This window comes from Ambystoma mexicanum, chromosome 6p, assembly GCF_040938575.1.
Source record: "Ambystoma mexicanum isolate Mex_15411 chromosome 6p, UKY_AmexF1_1, whole genome shotgun sequence".
NCBI lineage: Eukaryota > Metazoa > Chordata > Amphibia > Caudata > Ambystomatidae > Ambystoma > Ambystoma mexicanum.
In genome coordinates this window covers 166,051,678-166,070,901 of record NC_090935.1, presented here as the reverse complement: position 1 = coordinate 166,070,901, position 19,224 = coordinate 166,051,678, and the positions used below count along the sequence as shown (strand labels likewise).

Here is a 19,224-nt window from a genome sequence, read left to right as displayed (position 1 = left end):
GCAGTCCTTCTGAAATATGAAGTCCTTCTAGTCTTTCTGAAATACTTCATACAGTCCTTCTGAAATACTGCATGTAATCCTTTTGAAATACTGCATGCAGTCCTCCATCTGAAATACTGCATGCAGTCCTCCATCTGAAATACTGCATGCAGTCCTTCTAGTCCTTCTGAAATACTTCATGGAGTCCTTTTGAAATACTGCATGCAGCCCTTCTGAAATACTGCATGCAGTCCTTCTGAAATACTGCATGTACAAAATGTGTTTGTCGGCCCAGCAGTGGTAAAGACAGAGTCTGTGTGCTCTCTTGGGATGTTGCATGGGGTAACGGTGGGTACTGAGCATGGAATGCAATACCCCAAACGTCCTAAGGATTCCCAATCACCTTCTTGGTGTGATCTTGCACAAGCCCAGATCTTTCAGAGAGGGTTCTTTGACCCTTTCAGTGTCCTTAGGATGTCCTTGGGATGTAGATATGTACCCTAAAAGTGGTCCCACCCTCCACCATGCCCTCCCAACCACGAGGAAGCCTAGTCAAACGTGTCTTCTTGCTCAGGCATGATGGGGTACAAGCATGCAAATGGTTAATCCTCAGCGACAAATAAAATACCGAAGACATCGCCAGAATTAAATGATTGCTGATCTAAATTCTGGTGGTGCCTGAGTTGGAGAGCGGAGTGCTGAGAGCATTCAGTCATGGGGCAGAGGGAGCATGCTGGCAGTGGAGTCCTCAGGGGAACTGGAGTCCTCATTCCTCGAATGAGCGCGATTGTTGTCTGCAAAGCCTTGCCACCATATTGTCGTGATTTTGTGTTCTTCAAATGCGCTTAACCGGAGCTGTACGTTGCTCAGCTGGGACCACAACTTGGCCTGCTCCCTGTACTGTCACAGAACTCTACCGTAAACTGTTAATGTGGCGCGTGCTTGCTACAGTGGTGTATGCGCAGTGAGCGTCTGGATGGATTGCTCCATCGCGCAGCTGAGGCATAGCCAGGATAGTCTAACAAGTGAGGCCTGAAGCTAATGTAGTTAGGCCCACAATGACATTAACATCTGCAGAGGCCCACCAGCTAAAGTCCCTTTTCCCTATGGTACGTTCTTGCTCCAGTAACCGAGACGGGTGCTCTTGGATCTGAATCGTCTGTGCACCCTGGTGGTACTGGCTAGATAACCGCAGGCCTTTCCTTACCCTGGTTCTCCTTTGGCACCTGCTTCAGCTCACTTAAATCTTAAAGGTTATGTGTGCCAGAGATGTCCCATTGGCTATAAGATGTGTTGGCTCAGTATATGTAATGTCTGTCCCATAGGAAGCTAGCATCATGGTCGGTGCAATATTCTGCTGTAAAGTTGCTCCTTTGCAAGGCTCTCTCACATTGGGGGTCATTACACGGTAGGAGGTAACCATGCTGCTATTACTGGTATGGCTACCCCCTTACCAGGTACCGGGTTCCTTAAATGAGGAATTACCGGGCCATTCCAACCTTGGAGGGCCCAGAAATTCCTCTTTCAAGGAACCCAGACCTGGTCCATCCCCATTCCCATTTGAGCCCCCAGAGGGCTCAATGGGAATGGGGAGCATGCTAACAATGGACCTGTTAATAACAGGCCCGTTATTAGCGTGCTGGTCTCCTCGTGGGACCCGCTAAGGACGCCTGGTTTTACCAGGCGGCCTTAGCGGGTCCCGCAAGGAGACCTCCTAATAGGGCGGTAAGGGGTTGAGGGCTCCGGCACCTTTACCGGCACCATTAACCCCTTACCGCCCTACTCGTAATGACCCCCATTGTATCTTCCTTAGTCTGACAGCCCTTTGTCAACATCGTGTCATGCAATAGATTGTGTTCAAGCAAGAGATCACACTGTTTCAAAAAAATGACCACTGTGGAGCCGAGATGTTAATGTTCCTGTACTATCAATCCCATGTTAAGACATTGTATGTTCATGAACACATCATTTCCCCTCCACCCCCCCCTCCCCCACCAGATTCAGCTGTTTGCTCATCATAAGATACATTTCTATATAAAGAAGCGGATTCTCAGGTCCCACCACAACACATCAAACCATTATGACATCAGGAAAAGGAAAGCAAAATCACTGCTTTTAGTACAATTCTATTGAACTCTTTGCTTCTTCCCTTCCCGTTGAGCTCTGTGTTTTCCTTGCAAATAAACTTGAAGTCACTGAGGTCATTGACTGGTGCTGGGTAGACATACGCATTCACTCACTTGCTCATTCACTCACGCACTCACCCAGTCGCTCACTCATATCACTTATTCATTCAGACACTCACTCTAGTGCTCGCTCACTGCCTCAGACACATTTGTTTGCTCACTCATTCATAACCAAATATGGCCACTTATCCACACACTCGCATAGTCGCTTTTTTACGCACTCTTCACACAAGCGATGTGTAATGGTCAATGTAACATCGCCTTCATTTTTGGGCATGATAAGTAGAATGCTTTGGTCTTCCTGAAATCTGAACGCGCCTGCATCTATTTCTAAAGTAATACATATATATATATTCCAAAACAGTTCTTAAAAAACAGAAAATCATAAAATAAGTTGTCTCCAAAATATGGTAAGCATCTCTCCACTTTGTTCCAGAAGACAGAAAACTCTTTGTCGGTATGCTGAACAAACAACAGTCTGAGGACGATGTGCGCCTGCTATTTGAGGCTTTTGGAAGCATCGAAGAGTGTACAATCCTCCGAGGACCGGACGGCAACAGCAAAGGTAAGCAGTGCCCTCGCTGGTTCCTCAGCAAATCATCCTGTGCCCTGCAATGGCCTTCCATCACTTACCTAGAACCATGACACGCCTCCCCATCTCCTGGCCACGCGCCTCTTGCTTGCCTCACAGCGTTGAGCCACACCGCCTCTCAGTGAGCCTTCCTTGCACCTCCTAGTCTCACTCCCATTTGCCTCTCAACCTGCCACGAAATGTGCCTCACTGTGTACTCAATGTGAACCCCATTTCAAATCACCCACAAATCTCCTTTTCCTCCCTGCATAAGTGGCAGCGTTCCAGCAACTCAGTTCTCAATTTTCATTCCAAACAACTAGTGTCGCTCACACTCCCTGATCTCAATGTGCCATTTGCCTTACAGGGATTTCAATGGGAATCCAACTCCATGCCACACTAAAGTCCGATTCTCCTTGCAGCACGTCTCGCATTTGCCTCTCACCGTTCCACCAATTCTCCTCTCAACATGCAATTCTATTCTCTGCACATCTTTCCTTCACCTTCGACTGTTCAAACAATTCTCCTCTCAAAATGCAATTATATTCCCTGCACATCTCTCCTTCACCTTCGACAGTTCCACCAATTCTCCTCTCAAGATGCAATTCTATTCCCAGCACATCTTTCATTCACCTTTGACCATTCCACCAATTCTCGTCTCACCTTGCAATTCTATTCCCTGCCCATCTCTCATTCACCTTTAACCATTCTACCAATTCTACTCTCAACATGCAATTCTATTCCTTGCACATCTTTCAATCACTGTCAACTGTTTCACCAATTTGGCTCTTAACATGCAATTTTATTCGCTGCACATCTCTCATTCACCTTCGACCGTTCCACCAATTCTACTCTCAACATGCAATTCTATTCCCTGCACATCTCTCATTCACCTTCAACCGTTCCACCAATTCTCCTCTCAACATGCAATTCTGTTCCCTGCACATCTCTATTCATCTTCGACCGTTCCACCAGTTCTGCTTTCAACATGCACCCCAATCAATTCGCCTCACTGTGCCCTCAATGTCAATCCCACTTACGGTCACAAACTATCCCCATACCTGCCATTTCCTTTATAGCATCCTTCCCATGCAGTGTTCTATATGCCTGCTATTATACTAACAGTCTGAACCCCCTTCTCCTCCTAACATACCTCTCATTTGCCTCTCAATGTTCCATCCATTCGCCTGATTTTCTTCCTGGTGTCCCTCTCACTTCCATTATATCTCCCCTCACCCCCCATTCGTATCTCCAAACATCTTGCCTTGTGCCTGCAAACTAATCACCACCTCTCCAGGGCAGCACAACCAGAGTATGGTGCTAACTGCACATCTGTTTATTAATGGACCGAGCGTCGCCAAGTTCTTGCAATGGTCACAATATTGGAAAGCCCACAAAAATGTCATCAGCTATGAATTGTAACCATTGAATCTTAAAATCTTTAGCATTACGTCTTCCTGTCATCCACAGCCAATATACCCCTGTCAATTATAGGTCTGCTTATATGCCTTATCAACTATGTATTCTGTGACCTATTACAAATGGTTGACCATAAAAATAATCAATGTTGGACTAGAGGATAGCTCACAAATGAAAGCTTCACAAATATTTCCTGCCATTGGGCCAGACCGCTCCTCGCAAGTAAGATTCCCAGCAGGGCCAACTCAGACCTTCATTCTACCAAGTTCGAGACATTCAGCACTATTAAATAGCGTAATAACAGGTATTATTTTTCATGTGTGAGGCGAGCACTTAACTCGTGAGCTATCCACTAGCGTGCAGACTCGATCTTGTAGAAGATATAAGCACTATAAGCCTACAAGTCAAACTATCACTAGTTAGCGTGTAAGTTGGTTGCCTCCAGAACACGAATAACTCTAACAAATTGTTTTTTTTTTATTTCCATTGTACCACATTTTTTAATGTTTTGTGTGTCGTAATATGTGTTGAAGCCCTTGGCTCAGTCTAACAAATGACTCACTTTCCCATCAAAAGGAGACAGCCATTCACACAATAAAGAGTAAACACTATTTTATTTGTAAAACACCAGCAATGCTGTATTATAAACATGCGGAGAGACAAAAGGAATTGGGAGACGTTAGTTGGGGAAGATTTTAGGAAACGCAATACTGATCTTGCTCAGGGATAGTATAAGAAATGTGTGTACTATTTAAATATATTTGTCATTTTTTGAATTTGTATTTATTTGAAGAATAGGCATGTCAATTTCGATCAGTAATGACTTAAAATAACATATCAACAGAAGGAGTGGGCATTCCCGCCTGTATAACAGCACAACATTGAAAACGCCTGAGACAGTTTATGAGGGTGAGAACAAAATGAGGCATAGACCAGGGACAAAAACAAAACAATAAATCCTGCAAACTAAAGAGGAGTACTGTACAAATATATAGAATGACACCATTACGAGGCACTGGTGGGGTCTGTAGGGAAGAAATGGGGGAGGAGTTCCTGCTTTGGCTGGGCTTTGAATAGATTCACCTTTGTCCTGGTGTTGATTGTGATGGGCAGCGGGTTCCAATGGAGTGGGTTGAGTAGGGCAAAAGAGCAGAAGGGAGAAGGAGTGTGGGGGAAATCAGAGAGTGAGACTGAGTGAAGAGGAGAAGCAGCCAGAATGAGATTGTCGAGTAGACCGAGAGAGAGTGAGCAGGTCCTGTGGAGGAAGACCATTGATAGCTTTTTAGACTAGGAGAAGGAACATGAAAAGAGAGTGGTTGAGTATGGCGAACTAACCAGCATGGTGTCCGTAAGTAGACAGTGGGGGAATATCTGAGTAGTGTGTAGCCAGGGCTGAAAGCAAGGTCGATGGCTTTGTGTAGATGGAAGAAGGAGTGGAGAAGACAAAGGGGTAAGAATAAGCAGTAGTCGAGTTTGCCGAGAATGAGAGTAGAAATTAGAGTTTTGATAGGGTGAGGAGTATGAAATTGGTGCATTTTCAGAAGGTTTATACTAGCAGCAGAGCTGGTGGAAGTGTGAATTGATTCAGTCGGACGTCACTATCAAAGTGGATCACATGGTTGCAAGCCTTGGGCGAAGGAGCAAGAAGCTAAGGATGGAGGACGATGGGAGAGTAAGGATGGCTTTGAAAGCTGGGAAAAAGACTCCTTCTGTTTTTGAAGAGTTCAGCATGAAGCAGCAGAGAGGCATCCAGTGACGGATAGCAGTGAGACAGTTCGTAATCTGTTCTGAGAGGGCTGGAGTGAAGGAGAGAAAGGAAGAAAAGAATTGAGTGTCATCAACAAATCTATGATAGTGAAAGCCGAAGGACAAGATAAGCCTAACCAATTGCAGATGTATAGGGAGTGAAGAGCCGAGGTCCAAGGATAGATCTTTGAGAGACTCTGACAGGGAGAGTGTTTGCAAGTACCAGGAGATTTTAATGTAGGAGGCAATACATACATGCGAGAGCAGATTTTCAAAACCAAACATACTGCAGAATAGCGAGGAGAGAGGATTGTTCAACAGGGTTGGCGGTGGCTAAGAGGCCGAAAAGGATCCATATTGAAATAGTTTTGAGTGGTGATCATAAGTAAGAATTTTGGAGGCATGCAGCAGTGCAGTCTCAGTGGAGTGTTTACTATGGAAGCCAAGTTGAAGTGGATCTGCACGGCCATTGATTGAATACCATCCACACAAAGACCTTTCAATATTGGGCAAGGAGGGAAACGGAGTGATAGTTTGCCCGGACAGTTGACAGTATACCATTCTATAAGAATCTCTGTACACCAATTTAAACTCTCACTGCCTCCTCTTCTAAAAATCTCCTTCAAATGGACCACCAAACCTCAAAGGAGAGATTGTTCTTTGTCCTCAGAACCAAGGTCTAAGGCTGCCTAAACCAGTATGTATAGCTATGGTTACCAGTGTTTTAACGTTAGGATGAGTGCTGTGGCAAATTAAATGAGCACCAAGCCTTTGGTGCCTTCTGTACCTTGGCATTCAAGAATGCAACCTTTTATCACAAGCCATCTTGTCAAATATAAAGATCTGTTATCATTGTTATGTTCTGAAAATGCTCTTTAATGTTATGCAAAGCGGCCGGGAACCCCTGTGGGTGCTATTTGCCCTGTGTCCCTTTCCAATAAGTGTCTTTTCAAAAGAGTAAAATATAAGAGTACCAGGCAGATCATCTTTGAAAGGTAACCATCTATCAGAAAATAGTTCCATAGGTTATTCTTGCTCTTTTATTTATATTTTATCATTGATTTTATTTTCCGCCTAATGCCACGCTCCCCCAGCTACTAAGGAACCCACTTGGGCCCTGTCCTGTTTTGAAAATGTCCATTATTTAAAAGCTTCCCCTACAAACAAATACAATTGTGTCTCTCAAAATGTTCTTTCTTCATAGAAAAGGACACGCTGCTACTAACACCAATGGCTCCTGTTAAAACCAATGATCTGCTTCTTGGGCAGCAAGGCAATTCATGTGTGTGTGCTGGTCACTGATGGTTGATGGTGCTCTTGCACATAGACATTTGTTGCATAATGCATGAAAACGAATAATCATCACAAACGAAACAGAAAAAACAAACACGGTTTTAGACCAAGAAGCCTGATCTGCTGGTCCCTTACAAGGTTTATCAGAATTCTAGCGATCCCCTTCAGAGCCCATCCCGCACATGGACAATGAGCCCTTTGCTTGATGGCAACATTTAGGCTGGGCAAACACAATGAAAATGTATATCTTTAAATACCTTTGGGGGATGCCTCTGTTACTGCTGTTCTCACTCTGATGTTAAGTATAAAACCCAAGACATGTGTTTGAACTGTGGCTGTGCTGCTGTCAGTCATGTCTGGGGCGTCTCTAGCAAACATGCATCAGACGCTGTGACTCTCACCCACGTAGAAAGAGAGACAGAGGGACAGAGACAGGGGGGAGGAAGGGATGGCACGGGGAGAGGGAGAGCACTAGATCCGTGTATGACACGCCAGCTACAGTCCTTACAATCATAGTGCAGATATCCATGACAAATACATTATGTTTGATAACTCATTTTTGAGTAAGCAACCACTTTTGAACTCAATGACCTGAATAGGTAGTTGACAACCAACACATGAGATCATTTGGTGTCACAGGTAATAATAATGTGTGCACTGTTAGGCACTTAATGCCAGACTCCTCCCACTTCTGAGAGCTGTACTAAGAGGTGTTACGCTACTCAATCAACATTGTAAGGATGAAAGGCTGAGTCAGTCTTGCTGGAGAATTCGAACGTGTGAGGGGTGGGGCAGCCCCAGCTCAGAGGCGTGGGCTTAACCTTTAAGTGATGCCTAGGCATGTAGCAGCCGCAGTGCCTGAAAGATCTGACCCTGCCGGCCACAGCGGCTACGGTAGTCAGACCGTCATGGAAGCACCGGGACTGTTAGCAACAGTGCCGGTGCTTCCGTGGTCCCCACTTCCATAGAGTCCAATCGGACTCTATGGGCATGGGGAACAACATTTTACCGGTGCCTGACTTCCCGGCCACCGGACTGGGAATAGCCCGGTGGCACCAAAAGGTCAGGCGCCAGTAAATTATTCTGGGTCCGGAAGCAACCCGCCGGTAGCACCGGCAGGGTTACCGCGGGTCTCGGAATGAGGTCCACTGTCTTTATTTCTATCTTTATTTGAAGCCTATTTGGCAACGCAGGGGCCTCACTACAAATTAGGCATGCTGTTTTCCAGGCAGTTCTGCACGTCAAAAAACAAAAACGTGTCTACTGCCTGCACAATGATGACCCAACTGAATAAGAAAATCCATTTGGCTTTTCAAATTGACCACTGAGTTTCATTTACTCTTATTAATAATTTTAAAAGATGAATGAAGGACTGGAAAGGAGGGAAAAGTATAAGTTAAGTCACGGGGGCGACTAAGGGAAGTAAAAGTCAACCGCCACCTAAACCACGAACCACGGAAAAAGGTATGGTCAGAAATATGTCATGAAACATAAAACAAATATCAGAAAATCATAAACATGGTCATTAACCTTTGATTGAGGATATCCTGAAAACCATCTACTATGGGTGGGTGAGCCCCACCCTATAAAAGGCACAGCGTGCTCTTCTGCGGGTTGCACGCGTAAACTGCAAAGGTGCTTCTCACGCAGTAGAGAAGGGTCTGTGGCCAGGACCAAGGCATCGCCCAATGCCAGAGGGTGCCAGGGGAGAAGGTGAATTGCAAGCAACAAGACATTGGGCTGGGCGGTGGTTTACGGACTAGTCCAGCCTGCACTGATGCACAGATGTGAGAGGCATGAGAGGCATGTGAGGCATTGACCCATTCCTCAAAGAGCTATTTCTCCCCCCTCCAAAATTGCCAGATTGATGATTGGCACCAAGAAAAGATGAAATGCCAGATCAATGCATCTCACCCACAATTGGTGGGAATTACATATGCAAAAAAGGGCACGCAATGCTATTGCCCATGGCAAACCAATGGATGAGCACAACCAAAGAGGAATGATTGAACACACAAAAGAGAGGCGTCATATACAACCAACAACATGCAACTGAAATTCTCCTCTGACAAGTGCTCCACAGTCGCCACGCTGCTCCTTGATCGTACCATCCTGAAGTCCTAGAACATTTTGTCAATTTTCTCAACACTGAGTAGATCGAATGGCGAGCCCATGAAACTCTAAGGTCGATAAGCTCTTCCTTCTTGTGTGTAGTTTCTCTTCCTCTCTAGGGAAGTGGGATGAAGGAAGAAGCTCTGCGGTCAACAAATAGGCCTTTTCCAAGACCACCGCCACTCCTTTGTAGAACGTAAATCCTTTCAAGGATTTGGCCGTCTTCAAAAAACACATCTTTGTCCAAAGAACAGCTTCAAATAAGCCACCATCAAAGACGGGTTTCCGTAATAAATGTAGTTGACTCTGGTTATATGTTGAGTTCGGAAGTAAGAGGAGGACGGTTAAATTTCCTGTCTGAACGATTGTCAAAATAGGCCGGGACACGATGTGAAGTGATTGCTGTAGGAGACTGTTGGGCATGTGTTCTCTCTGGATCTTGAGGATCTGTTTCCCTGGGAGAGTGAGAGGGTCAGGCTGTTGCACAGACTGTTCTTTTTTCCATACGGAGCACAGAGAATGATACACGCATCAGGTTTCGATCCGTTTGATATTATTGATGCATTCTGAACAAATGTATTCTTGCCAGCAGGTCCCCTTCTACAGGTGTGAAACTAGCTGGGGGAATTGTAAAACTAGGCTCACAGAATGAGTAAAGATTGGAATTATTAAGCCTCACAACGTTGCCATTGAATCGCCCGTGGTATAACACAACCACATTTCCAAATATTTCTTACAAACAAAGCTCCAGCAAACATCACTTCCAAGGAAACCTATACCTTGAGGTTAGAAAAGGCCTATTGTTAGTCGAAATGAAGAGAAGGTTGTTCATATGTTTCAAGTATGGTAGCACTTGACTCCATTTTATATGTGTAATCTTTGCAAACTACAAAGAATTATCCACAAGTTGATTCATTCTATGTGCACTTTGTCGCGGTTTTGTGGGTGTTTCTTTGAAAAGACCCTTTTCCAGGTGGACTCGATCAAGGAGAAATTATGGAACATGGGAAAGTCAATTATTGCTACCTACACATGACAAGTGCTGGAACATCGATGTGGAGGACTGGATCAGCTGCCATTTTCTTTAGAATTTAGGTCAATATCCCTGTGGAGCTAGTTATCTTTCTCAGGCAAACATCACCTACTCAATTTTTGGGAGACTTTCCTGAGAAAGACACCTAAAAGTCGGAGTAGCCACCTTCTGTTATTTGGTCACTTTTTTTATAACCCGTAATTCTGGAATTCAGCTTGCTTCTGAGTGTACCCATATTTGGCAGATGTAGGTGCTGAAACACAGCAAGGCAACTTGTTTGTCCAGGAGTCATACCATGTGGTCAAGCAGATATTGCGCAACATTAGTTAATTGCCAAACTTGGCATCTCAGATGCTTTTTCTGGAGGCCGCCATTATGTAAAAAGTGGCGGCCGATCTTCCTGAGAAGTTGCCCAATCAGAATACTTCCACTCTGGTCTGGATCATCATGAGCTGCTAGCTCGGCCTTTAGTGGTCCATATGCATGCAATTAATTCACTGGCATGCGGGTGGCTTGCTGGCAGACCCTACGCTCCCACACACCCTTGAGAATTGGCAAATGCTGGGTTAAAATGCAGAAAGTCTTTTACCACATGCCCCTCCAGTATAATGAGGCTCTACGGATCATGACCAGAAGACATAGTCCATTCATGATAAATCAGACAGACAACCCCAGGTTTGACCAAGCTGGCCACCAAGCAAGGCAGTGCATACACAACTACATGCAAAGCGGTAGAGCATGGATTTCAACTAAGCACACAGCTAGCATATGTGCCTGTTATGTAGGCACATTGTTAGCTCATGTGCCTGTTATGTAATACAACTATGATCAATAAATAGATGATCCAATGTATCTGCATGTGCTATGGTGAAGCCCGAGATCAATAACTAAGCAATAGGTTTCATGAATGACCAGGTACGGAGTGGAATAAAAAGCAAAATATCACATTAAAGGTATCGGGTAGTTACAGCACATATGAAAAACCTCTTTTATATTGGTATTGCGTGCTGAGTTCAAAGTAAAACCCTAGAGAAAGGGCAATGTTCGGGAAGAGGTAATGGCAATCGCTCAAGGCTATATGCGTCTGGTGCATCAATAGACATTAGAATGGAGACCGTGTTGGGCGTTGACAGAGGAAGTCCTTTAAGCAAGACTGGTGAGAGGCTAGTCATTGTCCAATGATGACAGAGTGGGTTTGTTCATCAGCCACCATATTGGACCGCAACCAGAAGGACGGATAGTGTGAGGGGATGTGGGCCAGCATAAGGTTAGTGGGATATACACCAGTCCTAGGGTAATTGAGGGAAACCAATAAGTAAGGGGACCAAATCCCATAAGCGGGTTGTAAACAAAAGTTAGGATAAGGTAAGGTAGATAAATGTAGGGAAATAACTGACCACCTGACCAAATCATGCAACTGAAGCGCGCCCTATACTGTAAACAGATGAGTAGGCAGGGAACTGCATCCGGAAATTGTCTCATAATCCAAACCATAATAATGGGAAGCGATGAGCCGTTATGGGTTAGGGTTAGGAACGTTTCCCCAAAGCGGAGGATCAGGATAGATTCTAGGTAAGTGGGATAAAACCAGGGGTCAGGATATAGTAGGCAGACGAGTAATAATGAGATGACTTCAGTTGAGAGGGCTATCACTTAAAGTCATATTATGGTAGAAACATAACGTAATCATGGGATACAGAAATTTCTTTTTTTTATTGTACGCATTTGGCAGACATATTACTGGTTGACTATTCACAGCTACATAAAAACCAACCAAAAACCAGATAAGAGAGTGGGTAATAGGGAACAAAAAGAGGCTACGGGGGAGCCTTCTCCTCTCCATTTAGTTAAAAGAAAAGGAAAAAAGTTACAAATGTATGCAAGAATGGTAACAAAATCCACCTAAAAAAGCCAACTGGTGAACATGCTTCTAACGCTGTACCTGAAGTATAGCCCAAACTCAGACAAGACAAGCAGATTAGTGATGTGTGAACTGAATTATGTGAGTTATGAACAAAGCTTAAAACAATGTACGCCGATAAGCAGGGACTGGGACGATACCAAAAGAGCACGATCCAGGTGCCAGGGCCAGAGGGACCTAAGGGACAGACTGGCAAAAATATAGTCTGGAATCAGATCACCGGATCAGACCGAAAATGGTCTACATCGGTCCAGAATCGAATCGGGCATTGTGAAGTCTTGGGAAGGTGCAAGAAGGCAAATCTGGAGTCCGCTGTCCTTCTGGAGTCAGGTGCGCTTAAGTGGATCTAGAGTCAAGGATCCGGGTTAGGAAGGTTGTCCTGAGCTTCATGCAAGAATCGGATATGCAGAGATGTGCATGTGCTGTGAGCGGTACGTAGATACTTGCCGCTGATATCGCAGAAACATTTCCCATACTTTTCGAGTAGAATTCATTATATCCTTAAATATTTCATGAAGCCAAGTAAGTAGAGCCAGGCTTATACCAGTAGCCTCCTCAGGCGGCGCAAGTTTTAAAAAACAAACAGGTTTTGGACTCAAAAAAACTAAATTCGGGATACATTCTAAAAATGGTATTTGGTGGAGTGTCAAAGATAGGGTTGGCAAAACCATGCTAGAAGGAGATATTAGAAACCATTTGGCAACTCTTTCTTAAATATACCGAGGGATTTTTGTTATGCTTTAGAAAATCATTCAACAATGTACTTGGAGGTGCTACTCACCTGATGATGCTTTGCTGCCAGAGTCGGATTTAGCATTCGGACAAGGGACAGATGCCCACAGGGCCCCCCCTGTTCTGCCTTTCACACCTCAAACAACCCAGGCTACACAAGGACTCCCACTAAGATCTTATCCTTTTAAGAAGCTCAGCAAGCACATGGCTTACGGAAATCATACAAATACTGCGATTCTAAAATGTCGCTTATACCGAATACGGCGCCTTTCTGCCGTACTAACATCCTGACACCCATTACTCTGACTAATGGACGCGGGGGTTGCAGGGATGTCCCACACTCCTGTTAGTCGGGGTAATGGGGGCCGGAGGTTGCGGGGGTGACCCCGCATCTATTGCATGGTAGCAGGGGACACAAAAGGGTAAAGACAAAAAAAGGACCCTGCGGTGCCAGCACCGGCCCACGTAATTGGGTGGGAACTGACGCCGCAGGGATCGAGGGAAGTCGGCGGCACACTTCTGTGTGTGCCACCGTTAAGGTAAGTGGCCAGGGAGGGAGTAGGGTAGGAAGATGCAGGCCACAGTGGTCTATCTATTCACTGCTCCGTGCCGTAATGGTCGTCGACATTTTCCTCGGTGGAATTAAGGATGGCGCAGGGATCACATAGATCCTGGTTTACAACGGGAGGTGATTAGGGTCGTTTACATGTTACAACGCATGTGACATTTGTCCCTAAGTTTCATTAATGTCACACTTGAGATGGCCATTAATTCTCCCCCCCCCTAAGCTCCGCCTATCGAGGGACCTCTGTCAGTCTTGCCAGCGGCCTGAGATCTGCCACTGTTTAGTACATTAATTTCAAAACATTACAGCCCCCCCTCATGAGAAAGATTCAGGGTGAGTCAGGGGGGCAATTGAAAGGACAAAGACACAGCAAGGGAGGTGGACACAGGAATACAAAAAACGAGACAGTGCCTGTGAAAAAGAAGGGCTGGCAGACAGGGAAAGTGAGACTTTTGCACAGTTTTTCAGAAACTTTGCACCAGTGAAATTGCAAATAGCACTAGAAAAAAAATTGCCGTAGTGCAAAAATATATCCTTTCACTGCATCTTTGCACCTTTGCAAAGCACTATGCATACGGCAAGCATTGCTCTTGTAAAAAAGAAAAGTGCTTTGGAAGAATGTTTTTTTGCACTATGGCAGTTGTAGGCCTAGTGCTAATTGCATTAGCACTGGTGCAAAGTTTCTGTGAACTCTCTCAAAGTGATTGACAGACAAAGGCCAAGTCAAGTAGAGAGACGGGCTGAGAGACAGGTGCTCATAGACAGGCAACACACAGAGAGACAGTGCAAGCATCTCTTAAATCTCCCTTTTCACCAGTGACCTTGCAAGGGTGCACAAGTCAAAGAATGAAAAACAAAAAGCAAAAACAAGAATCCGGCATTAAAAGAGAAAGGGGAAGTAAGAAAGGGAGGGGAAAAGGGTAAGTGGGTACTCTCTGGTTTAAAAAAACAAAATTAAAAAGACCAAAATTGATAAAAGGAATAAATAAAGATCCACTATGAAAAACAGGGTGTGGACTGGCCTATGGGGAACTCTGGAGATTTCCCAGTAGACCTCTGCACACTCGGCAGGGTGTGGACTGGCCGATAGGGAACTCTGGAGATTTCCTGGTAGGCATCTGCACCCTGGGCAGGATGTGGACTGGCCTATAGGGAACTCTGGAGATTTCACAATGGGCCTCTGCACCCTGGCAGGGTGTGGACTGGCCGATAGGGAACTCTGGAGATTTCCTGATAGGCCTCTGCACCCTGGGCAGGATGTGGACTGGCCTATAGGGAACTATGGAGATTTCCCGGTCGGCATCTGCACCCTGGGCAGGGTGTGGACTGGCCCATCGAGAATTCTGGAGATTTCCCAATCAGCCTCTGCACCATGGGCAGGGGTGGACAAGCCGATAGGGAACTCTGGAGATTTCCCAATGGGCCTCTGCATCCTGGCCAGGGTGTGGACTGGCCGATAGGGAACTCTGGAGATTTCCCAATGGGCCTCTGCATCCTGGGCAGGGTGTGGACTGGCCGATAGGGAACTCTGGATATTTCCCGTTGGGCCTCTGCACCCTGGTCAGGGTGTGGACTAGCCCATCAGGAACTCTGGAGATTTCCCAATGGGCCTCTGCAACCTGGGCATGGTGTGGACTGGCCGATAGGGAACTTTGGAGATTTCCCAGTAGACTTCTGCAAACTGGGCAGTGTGTGGACTGGCCGATAGAGAACTCTGGAGAGTTCCTGGTAGGCCTCTGCACCCTAGGCAGGATGTGGACTGGCCCATAGGGAACTCTGGAGATTTCCCGGTGGGCCTCTGCACCCTGGGCAGGGTGTGGACTGGCCGATAGGGAACTCTGGAGATTTCCTGGTAGACCTATGCACCCTGGGCAGGGTGTGGACTGGCCTATAGGGAACTCTGGAGATTTCCCGGTTGGCCTCTGCACCCTGGGCAGGGTGTGGACTGGCCCATCGAGAACTCTGGAGATTTCCCAATGGGCCTCTGCACCCTGGGCAGGAGTGTACAGGCCGATAGGGAACTCTGGAGATTTCCCAATGGGCCTCTGCATTCTGGGCAGGGTGTGGACTGGCTGATAGGGAACTCTGGAGATTTCCCAATGGGCCTCTGCATCCTGGGCATGGTGTGGACTGGCGAAAGGGAGCTCAGGAGATTTCCCAATGAGACTCTGCATCCTGGGCAGGGTGTGGACTGGCCGATAGGGAACTCTGGAGATTTACTGGTGGGCCTCTGCACCCTGGGCAGGGTGTGGACTGGCCCATCGGGAACTCTGGAGATTTCCCAATGGGCCTCTGCATCCTGGGCAGGGTGTGGACTAGCCGAAAGGGAACTCTGGAGATTTCCCATTGGGCCTCTGCACCCTGGGCATGGTGTGGACTGGCCGATAGGGAACTCTGGAGATTTCCCAATGGGCCTCTGCATCCTGGGCAGGGTGTGGAATGGCTGATAGGGAACTCTGGAGATTTCCCGGTGGGCCTCTGCACCCTGGGCAGGGTTTGGACTGGCCGATAGGAAACTCTGGAGATTTCCTGGTGGGCCGCTGCTCCCTGGGCTCAGGGTGGACTGGCCTATAGAGAAACATGGAGATTTCCCAATGGGCCTCTGCATCCAGGGCAGGGTGTGGACTGGCCGATAGGGAACTCTGGAGATTTCCCAATGGGCCTCTGCATCCTGACCAGGGTGTGGACTAGCCGATAGGGAACTCTGGAGATTTCCCATTGGGCCTCTGCACCCTGGGCATGGTGTGGACTGGCCGATAGGGAACTCTGGAGATTTCCCAATGGGCCTCTGCATCCTGGGCAGGGTGTGGACTGGCCGATAGGGAACTCTGGAGATTTCCTGGTAGGCCTCTGCACCCTAGGCAGGGTGTGGACTAGCCGATAGGGACCTCTGGAGATTTCTCAATGGGCCTCTGCATCCTGGGCAGGGTGTGGACTGGCCGATAGGGAACTCTGGAGAGTTCCTGGTAGGCCTCTGCACCCTAGGCAGGGTGTGAACTAGCCGATAGGGAACTCTGGAGATTTCCCAATGGGCCTCTGCATCCTGGGCAGGGTGTGGACTGGCCGATAGGGAACTCTGGAGATTTCCCGGTGGGCCTCTGCACCCTAGGCAGGGTGTGGACTGGCCGATAGGGAACGCTGGAGATTTCCCAATGGGCCTTTGCATCCTGGGCAGGGTGGGAACTCTGGAGATTTCCCAATTGGTCTCTGTATCCTGGGCAGGGTGTGGACTGGCCGATAGGGAACTCTGGAGATTTCCTGGTAGGCATCTGCACCCTAGGCAGGGTGTGGACTAGCCGATAGGGAACTCTGGAGATTTCCCACTGGGCTTCTGCATCCTGGGCAGGGTGTGGACTGGCCGATAGGGAACTCTGGAGAGTTCCTGGTAGGCCTCTGCACCCTAGGCAGGGTGTGGACTGGCCGATAGGGAACTCTGGAGATTTCCCAATGGGCCTCTTCCCGGTGGGCCTCTGCACCCTGGGCATGGTGTGGACTAGCCGATAGGGAACTCTGGAGATTTCCTGATGGGCCTCTGCATCCTGGGCAGGGTGTGGACTGGCCGATAGGGAACTCTGGAGATTTCCCAATGGGCCTCTGCATCCTGGGCAGGGTGTGGACTGACCGATAGGGAGCTCTGGAGATTTCCCAATGAGCCTCTGCATCCTGGGCAGCGTGTGGACTGGCCGATAGGGAACTCTGGAGATTGGTGGGACTAGCCCATCGGGAACTCTGGAGATTTCCCTATGGGCCTCTACATCCTGGGCAGGGTGTGGACTGGCCGATAGGGAACTCTGGACATTTCCCAATGGGACTCTGCATCCTGGGCAGGGTGTGGACTGGCCCATCGGGAACTCTGGATATTTCCCAATGGGCCTCTGCATCCAGGGCAGGGTGTGGACTGGCCGATAGGGAACTCTGGAGATTTCCCAATGGGCCTCTGCACCCTAGGCAGGGTGTGGACTAGCCAATAGGGAACTCTGGAGATTTCCCAATGGGCCTCTGCATCCTGGGCAGGGTGTGAACTGGCTGATAGGGAACTCTGGAGAGTTCCTGGTAGGCCTCTGCACCCTAGGCAAGGTGTGGACTAGCCGATAGGGAACTCTGGAGATTTCCCAATGGGCCTCTGCATCCTGGGCAGGGTGTGGACTGGCCGATAGGGAACTCTGGAGTTTTCACGGTGGGCCTCTGCACCCTAGGCAGGGTGTGGACTGAACGATAGGGAACTCTGGAGATTTCCCAATGGGCCTCTGCATCCTGGGCAGGGTGTGGACTGGCCGATAGGGAACTCTGGAGATTTCCCAATGGGTCTCTGTATCCTGGGCAGGGTGTGGACTGGCCGATAGGGAACTCTGGAGATTTCCTGGTAGGCCTCTGCACCCTAGGCAGGGTGTGGACTAGCCGATAGGGAACTCTGGAGATTTCCCAATGGGCCTCTGCATCCTGGGCAGGGTGTGGACTGGCCGATAGGGAACTCTGGAGATTTCCCAATGGGCCTCTGCATCCTGGGCAGGGTGTGGACTGGCCGATAGGGAACTCTGGAGATTTCCCAGTGGGCCTCTGCACTCTGGGCAGGGTGTGGACTGGCCGATAGGGAGCTCTGGAGATTTCCAAATGAGCCTCTGCATCCTGGACAGCGTGTGGACTGGCCGATAGGAAACTCTGGAGATTTCCCAGTGGGCCTCTGCACCCTGGGCAGGGTGTGGACTGGCCCATCGGGAACTCTGGAGATTTCCCAATGGGCCTCTGCATCTGGGCAGGGTGTGGACTAGCCGATAGGAAACTCTGGAGATTTCCCAGTGGGCCTCTGCACCTTGGGCATCTTTTGTGTGGTAACCTATTTTATTTCCAAATGTTCTCATAGGAAAAGGGTTGGGCTTGTTGGACATGTGTAATATGGGGCCACTTTTAAAATGATTTTCAGAGCCTATTTTGGTTCCCAGTCCACCCCTGAAAAGACATGGATCTACATGGCAAACGGAGAGGTAGAAGAAGAGAGAGAGAGGAAGGGGGAGGGAGGGAGGGAGAGGGACATCGTGATACAGGGAGAGGACTGACAGACAAGGAGAGAGAAACAAATAGAGACAGCGCACAGAACGAATAAAACAAGAAAGGCCAGATTGGCAGTCACAACAATCAATATCCTACCATGACAAGGACAGACAATAGACAGAGCAACACACAGACTGACAGCTACGGCAGAAAGCAGACCCCCTCCCTCCCCTACCCCCTCTGGAAGTACAATATTATCATTCATCACCGCCTGCCTGGATCTGTCACGTCAGGCGAGGAGCCTTCTAGCAAAAGCGCCGGGATCCCCTACTGCGAAGCTCCATTAATACCGCCAACCACGCGGCATGGCTCACTCAATGTCCCGCATGCCACGCGCGACCCCGCCTGCCTCGGCCGCGCGCCGCGTCACGCGGGGAGAGGCACTGCTTTGACCATGCTTGATGGTGAAGCAAACAGGCAATCAGGGCCTTCCAAGGCCATTAGATGCCTCCTTGTGAAATATCTTTCTGAAACTGACACAAGCTGTTAGTGATTCAGGAACCTCCGCCTAAATGTTCCGCTTGGCACCCCGGCATATGCGGCTGTGTGTAACCACTGACACGTGCGCCATTATCCGCATGTATCATTACATGCCGCGTGCCGCCTTCCACAGCTGGC

The 19,224-nt window shown here is 47.9% G+C and overlaps 1 protein-coding gene across 18 annotated transcripts in view; it reads left to right on the top strand.

The window, feature by feature from the left end:
• CELF4 (CUGBP Elav-like family member 4) overlaps positions 1–19,224 on the top strand; it is a 1,533,185-nt gene that overhangs the window by 1,196,352 nt on the left and 317,609 nt on the right. For 14 of the 18 annotated variants that reach the window (XR_011280606.1, XR_011280603.1, XR_011280605.1 and 11 more), the window contains exon 4: positions 2,602–2,730. Coding sequence is in view for 13 of the 18 variants with exons in the window: in XM_069626873.1 (XP_069482974.1) it covers positions 2,602–2,730 (129 nt within the window). In the remaining 5 variants the exon portion in view is untranslated. The remainder of the gene's footprint in view (positions 1–2,601; positions 2,731–19,224) is intronic. The other 4 variants (XM_069626870.1, XM_069626875.1, XM_069626879.1 and 1 more) reach the window with 1 other exon arrangement.